The sequence below is a fragment of the Dendroctonus ponderosae genome, unplaced genomic scaffold, assembly GCF_020466585.1.
Source record: "Dendroctonus ponderosae isolate FM_Combo_2020 unplaced genomic scaffold, Dpon_F_20191213v2 Dpon_F_20191213_1, whole genome shotgun sequence".
NCBI classification, from domain to species: Eukaryota; Metazoa; Arthropoda; class Insecta; order Coleoptera; family Curculionidae; genus Dendroctonus; species Dendroctonus ponderosae.
The window spans coordinates 43300058-43307528 of NW_026017110.1; the positions used below are offsets into that span (position 1 = coordinate 43300058).

Genomic DNA, 7471 nt, shown 5'->3' on the forward strand with positions numbered 1-7471 from the left:
ATGTCAACCTGTTCTCATAACCTCGAATTCTGCGGGGTTTGGTGTTTACATAAATAATCCATACAACACCAAACATTTGAATGGTTAACTCCAAACAAACTAATGCTTGTGTAATAATGTGTAATCTCCGTATTATCCACTCTTATCGAGCAGCTTCTCGTATTCAGTTAATTAACTCCTGCTCCATTTGTATCTCCTTGTCCTGTGTGTATCGTACAAACAGGGTAGGAATGTATCCCTTCTTCGGTATTTATTTGGTGCTTGGGAAAGTGTCAGTTATTTTGCTCTGAGTGCCATACATGGAAAAATTGGACATACATGGAAAAACAAATATTGGACATAATTGCAGCAGAGCCTTCCAGGGGCACTCAGAGCACAATAACTGACACTTTCCCAAGCACCAAATAAATACCAAGGAAGGGCTACATTCCTACCACGTTTGTACGATACACACAGCACAAGGAGATACAAATGGAGTAGGAGTTAATTAACTGAATACGAGAAGCTGCTTGATAAGAGTGGATAATAAGGATATTACACAGGCACTAGCTTGTTTGGGGTTAACCATTCAAGTGTTTGGTGTTGTATGGACTAGTTATGTAAACACAAAACCCCGCAGAATTCGAGGTTATGAGAACAGGTTGACATTTCGGCAACAAATCTTTTTGAATTTACCGTTTATCCTTGTCTATCTTATTGCCACTCTGTATAATTCCATGGTTACCGGAGTTTTAAATAATTACGAAGCAACAGGTATTTGCGCAATGTTAATTACGCAAATTACCTTGAAAAACATTGCTGCCATATTTCTGATATAGTTTTTTGCAAATTTCTCAGTTTTTAATAACAATTAATTTATTTTACTATATTTTCTGTACTCCTATAACAGCCCCAGACAACACCTCGAGAGGAATGACGCCAATTTTGAATCACCCTGTATATTCGAACATTTTCGCTCTACGGGAAAAAATGGCGCGCGTACCACCTTTGTCCCAAGGTACAACACACGCCCTAAGTTTTATTAATCAGACAGCGAATTAATTCCAACAACTTCACTTTATTAATTGCAATAGATCTTTGAAAGAAAGAAATTTGAAATAAAATAGTAATTATTAGTTCCATATTTTATAATGAAAACTGCTCCAAAGGACCTAAATAGAAACGTTGTTCAAACCAACAAAAAAATGTCTGCAGCGGAAAGTTTATAGAATTTATTGCGTAATGCGGCCACCTTACAACCGCTTATGAAATTGTCTGCTGCAGATGCAAGCGAAACGTTAGACAGAAATGCTTGCTGTATTTTTAAGTCACTCGGTCCTTATTAAAAATGTGGAAAATACTTTTTGATGCCATTTCCTACACCACTTAAACGTTGTGTTATAGTTTGTTTAGATCTAAATTCGCAATAATTGTGCTCAGATCGCCAACATTATCAACCACATAATCTGGCTTAATTCGTTCGTCGAATTTCCAGTTCTTCAGGTCTTCTTCTCGCGTCAATCCAGTCAGTGGCATCAGTTTTTGAAATCCATTTTCGGTTGCAAATGGCATATCTGTTACACAACTGAAAACATTCCAATTTACTTTTCACCGTAGTTTCCAAACTGGCGAATGCTTACGAGTCGCCGATGAATAACGTGCGTTTTGCATCAAACGGCCCCAAATTGTCCTTTAGAACTTGTGCAAACTCTTTGCCACCTTTTGACATCAGTTTAGGCTCTACCCCTGTGATTTCTTCGATTATTTTAGCGAATTTTTTGGCGCCTGAAAGTCAGTTTTGTAACACGATAGATATTTATCAAATGCGGTTGTTGTGAAAACCTATTAAATGAAATTCGCTAAAAAACACAACAGGATCCAACATTCCCACTATAAAAAGGGCCTGGTTTTTCATGATGTAAGCAATACACTTTTGCAGGATCATAAAGTCGATATTAAATCCAAAATCTATATAAACCGCCTTAACATCGGGCCGTAAGTCGGATAATAGTTTTAAAAGATTGGGCACATTTCCTTCACATACAGGAGAAACCTGAAAATAGTTTGTGAGTAATAGCTCAAGGGAGGGTATTTAGGTGAACCTACCTCGTCATAAGCTACTTTGAATCCGGCATCGGATAATTCTTTTTTGATGGTAGTTGAGCCCGCTACATAAATTTCTTGGTCAAAGTTTAATTGCTTCAAGTACCAAGTCAGGGCAACTACAGGTCTAAAACAACAACGAACAAACATTTGTTTAACTCTGTTTTTTTTCACCAGCTTTCGCATATAATATTTTTAAATTTATTCCATAAATGCAAAGTTCAAATCAAATTATAGAGATTTATCTACAAAATGTTCTTAAATATTAAAAGATCTTTGTGACAACGCATTTGTTTCATTTAACTTTTCGTAAAAAAATTAACATACAGGGTAATTGAATTTTGAGCGTTTCTTCTTTAAATGCTTTGAAATAGTGGATCTCTAAATTAAATAACAGGAAAATTAATTGTTTAAACTTCCTAATTCAAAAAAATAGTTTTTGCTCAATCATAGTTGCCGACATTACATTTAGCATCACTTTGTTGCTCCATGCAGGCAAATCGATTTCTGTTGGTGCACTGGGGAATTGAAAATACTCTATTATAAATTGAAATGTGAAAAAATGAATTGTGTATTGAAAATTGAGATTCTCCCTAAAACTCGAAATCTTGAACAAGTGCTTTTTTAAGCAAAAAGTCCAAATTTTTCAATCGAATAGTTAAAAAGCACATGTACAGGGTGTCCCAACGATATAGTAAAGTAAATTTACGCTTAACCGGTATTATGTGTTTCAAAATTCTCATTTTATTTTAAAGGTAGGTACTATAAAAGGGCATATTTAAAAAAATACAAAGTGCGTCAGGAAAGTTCCAGAGTTAATTTTATTTGATTTTTTCATTCTTATGTAAATTTCAAAAATTTTTTATTACATACATTTTCAACCCAAATTGGATAGTTTTTCAGGAATTCAGCGAAATTTCTGCTATGTTTTTAGTCACAAAGTTTTGAAATTTGCCACGTAACTACAACATTGTATCGCAGTAGTTTTGATAGAAAATTGCTTAAATTATTTATACATTTTTCAATAAGACTAGTAATAATGTAATGCTAATTTGAAAACTTTAACAATATTTAATAGAAAGGAATACCGTAAAACACATAAACAAGAAATTAATAAATATTCAATAACAGAAATTTTCAAATGAAGTGGAAAAACTAGACAAGTTTAATTCATGAGAGTAACAATTTAAATAAAAAGTTACTAAATATCCCACATAATTTGAAACATTAAATTTGATATAGTGATTCATTAAGAGCGTATTCTATTATTACCTTGCTTAAGCTAAGACAAATATTTATTTTTCCTTGCTTTTTCTTTGTACTCCTTAAATACGGTCCAGAATAATAAATTTTCTTATTTTGGATTTTGAACCCTTTTAAAAGTGCAGATGGTATAAATATTATACTGACAAACCGACAGGAAATGAAAACGTTCTCTAGAAAACATGTTTGTGCTTATTATAGTTATTTGCGTATTATTTTGCTTATAATATTGGTTCAATGATGAGCGAGTTTGCATTCGTGATTAAGAGATTTATATCTTTATTGTTCTACAATACGTTCTACGTTTTAAGGGCAGAGCATGGTGTGCGTGTAAATATTATCAATCTTCTGTGAGGCTAAAACTTGGAAAGTCAATGGACTGACTTAGTTAACTACCTTAAGTTTAAGATTACAGATCAAACTGATGGTTGGTCATGCTTGACTAGTTTTAGTAAATAATATTAATAAATAAATAAAAAAAAATTGCAACAAAACAAATAACAGTAAAACAGTTTATTTTTACAAGTACAAAACAAGAAATATGATTGTTGAAAAGTTATCAAGAGGTAATGAGTCAAAAGCTTTTTATTTTCGAAACTTCTTGCTCCAAAATGATTTTTTATGTTTTTCAATTACCTTATCACTTCTTCCTTGGCAATTTCAAAATCTTTCATTTTCTGCAAATACAAATCCATGGGCGTCAAGGAATTGTTGGTGATAAAATAAAACTTTTTGCCCAACTTTCGGAGAGCTAAAATACCATCGGGTGATCTTTCTATTATCTGCCCGATTAGCAGCCACAATACACCTAAAATTCCAAAAACGACATGACTAAATGTTGAAATTGCTGACAATTTTCTATAAAGCCTGATCATTTTAGTGATAATTATACATACGTGCATGTACAGAGTGATTCAGAATCGGCTTAATTCATCTTGATGGGTTGCCGGAGATTGGGCAAACTAATAATGTAGCTAAACATTGCGAACATTTTTTTGAACCTTCGCTTTCGATAGTTGTTTGACGAAAAATGCTTTTTTAAAGCGTATTTGAGGTTAGTTTTTAAATTGCGCTTTTCAGAACTTAAAACAGCAATCACAAAATGGATAATAATTGCTATATGAAATACGCCCGAACCTACGGTGGGTTATTTAGTACAAGCAAATTGTGCCTTCTGAGGAAGTTAAGTTGTCGAAGAAAGCATTAGCGTCTACGACTGAAGACACTGATTGCTGAACGATAAGCGATTAAAAACGGGCCGAGTTTGATATAAACAAGTATTAACCACATGATTAGAAAACCACTTAAAGTTTTCGCGCCGATGTTCTTACTTCGATGGACTCGAACTTACTCGTATTAAGGAACTCTGTGTCTAATAAAAGTCGCTGTTTCGGCAACTTTGCTCACTTTGTGTTTCTACCCATGCAGATTAAAAATTTCTTGTAATTCATGAATGTTAAACTGTGAGTGAGTGGACTTTTTACAGCAAATTATTTTTTCTGCACTCCCTCGTTACCAAATTTTTAAGAGGAGTGATGCCAATTTTAGATCACCCTGTATAAAGTCAACTAAAACATTCGTTTTAATTTCGGTAAATTTTAACAAATTTTAATTTGATGGACGAGATGATTAATATACAGGGTGTCCCGTAAGCACATTATCAAAAGGATACTGCAGTTAATGTCTAACATTGTTAAGTGGCAAAAAACGGAAATAGTTTTCTTCGCAAGAACATGTGATAAGATTTTACAAAGAGCACAAAATTGTGAATAAGTGATTAGTGCATCAACCAAAAAAAATGAGTTGATTCCATCCACCAAATAAAAAGTTCTGGTAGTTTTTGTACCACGACACTCACGAACTCACCGCTTGTCCAAAACGGCAGAACTCAATTTCACATTTCATTAAAACATGAGTCTTACATAAGAACAAATTCACATTCAGTTCAACTGATGAAAAATGATTGCAAATTTATGAATTTATTTGCGTTAGTTAGTTTCGCTTTTGGATGCTGTTTTTAAATGATCACAATATTATTACACGTTAATCCTGTTTAATTAAATAGGTTGTCAGACCCTTTCTGTACTGTATACTTGAATGCATTTCGTAATATTCTCTGCTTTCTACTTACCATCTACATCACAAAGTACTGTATCAAAAGAATTAAAAAAATTGAGCTGTTCGTCTTTCGGTAAATCGAGTAATCGTTTAGCAGCCATATCTAATAACTGAACTAGCTGGTTTTTCAATTGGAACCTTTGCAGTACACTGAATCAACTTATCTGATTTAGAGTTTAAAAAATTGATGACAAAATAGCTATCTGAACAGATACTTTGAGAAAAGATTAACTGGGGTCATTAATTTACATTTCTTTAGGAACAATATATTCGCTTATCGCATTTCATAGGCGCAACACTTTTACTATAACTAGATATAACTGCGAACCTCAACAAATCAAATTTTGTTGGCGCCACTGGATTCAATTCAATGTTTGAAGGCGAAAATATCGAGTTGAAAAACACTTAGGTGTTTTAAGAACTTGTTCAGAAAAACATTAGCATTGTAATTCTTTTTTATTTTTGAGTGTAAATGTTTGAGTATTTGAAACTTAATTTAACTACATGAGTCGGCGTTAGCTAATTTAACTTTGCTTGCTACACAACATCTAAAAATAGTTTGTCTATCAGATGCTGTAAAATAACTGGAAAATAAATTGTTTTAAAAATGGCTTTTTTATAAAAAATGCGTAATTCGCTGTAGGTACCTCTCTACTAGCAAAGTTGAATGTTGAAGGAGATAGCGAGCGAATATCAGGAGCAGATACGTTTTAAGCGTTAGCGTTCCCTTATTTCGAAATTGGATGTAGCAAGTCTATAATAGAAAAGTTCCACCCAAACAAATTCCCACCACGTTGAGCAAAGGAGACCACAAATTAAATTTGGGTTTAACGTTTGGAGCAGAAGGGTAGGTTCAAATATTCTTGGGCTATTTAGTTTTGAAGGCTCCTTAAATTGGCCCACAGAGGCCAACAGAATTGCCCTCAACCGACAGGAACAGATTCTGAAGGGGTCCCTTAGGGACCACCGAAACCAGAGATGGGAGGGACGCATCAGGGAGACGAAAGCATTTGGATAGTGCAAAAGGCCCTCAGACAAGAAGACACCAAGATACCAGCCTTACACGGATTGCAAGGTCTGGTATACACTAACAAGGATAAAGCTGAAGTTTTTTCAGATACCATCGAGAGCGAGGCCAGGGAAAACAACCATCCAGACGAAGAAGACGGGCACGAGATAATCGTCAGAAGGGCCGTTCGGAACCTCCGAGCAAAGACAGCGGACATCTGTATCCCTCCAACCTCACCAGGAGAAGTGGCAGCCATCATCAGGCACTCGAAGACGAGGAAAGCCCCTGGGAGAGATGGAATTACAACGAAAATGCTCAAGAGCCTGCCGAGAAAAGGACTGGTAGCTGTCACGAATCTAATTAATGCCATTTTCAGAACTGGAGACGTCCCACGCATCTGGAAACACTCAGACATCATTATGCTCCCGAAGCCCAATAAGAACCGGACTTTCCCTCAGAACTACAGGCCCATCAGTCTGTTGTCCGGCCTTAGCAAGATAGCGGAAAAAGTTATCTTGCGGAGGCTCACGAGGGAAAAGAGTGAGTTTGACGTTCTGCCGCCAGAGCAGTTTGGGTTCCGTGGTAAACACTCCACTGAACTTCAGCTGCTCAGGAACGTGGAAAAGTGCGCCAAGGAGATGAACCAGGAGATGACAACCGACATCCTAGCTCTGGACGTCGAAAGAGCTTTCGACAGAGTGTGGAGAAAGGGACTCATCTATAAAATGATGAAAACAGTTATTAGTGAGAAAATGTGCCAGTTAATCGACAGTTACATTAGCAGAAGGACATTCAGCGTAAAAGTTGGGAACTACAGTCAGAGGACAGAAGCACAGAAGTTGGAGTGCCGCAAGGAGCGGTACGCTCTCCGATGCTACACAACATCTTTACCAGTGACATTCCAAGGACGTCCAATACGACCCTGGCTCTTTTTGCGGACGACACAGCTCTCATGTCATCCTCGTGGTGAAAAGAGCATGTGCGTTGGAATCTACAGCT

General features: G+C 35.7%; 1 protein-coding gene across 2 annotated transcripts; it reads right to left on the reverse strand.

Moving 5' to 3' along the window:
- Positions 1-1037: 1037 nt before the first annotated feature.
- On the reverse strand, positions 1038-5564 carry LOC109539089 (4-nitrophenylphosphatase). Of its 2 annotated transcripts, none has more exons than XM_048670580.1 (6): positions 5477-5564; positions 3982-4153; positions 2086-2209; positions 1822-2032; positions 1620-1764; positions 1038-1564 (listed from the first exon to the last, which is right to left on the reverse strand). In XM_048670580.1, exons 1-6 carry the CDS (start codon positions 5562-5564, stop codon positions 1378-1380), a joined length of 927 nt encoding a protein of 308 aa, XP_048526537.1. In that variant the 3' UTR covers positions 1038-1377. The 2 variants fall into 2 exon arrangements, with proteins under 2 accessions (XP_048526537.1, XP_048526538.1); XM_048670581.1 differs by lacking the exon at positions 5477-5564 and adding an exon at positions 4242-4948.
- Positions 5565-7471: the final 1907 nt, after the last annotated feature.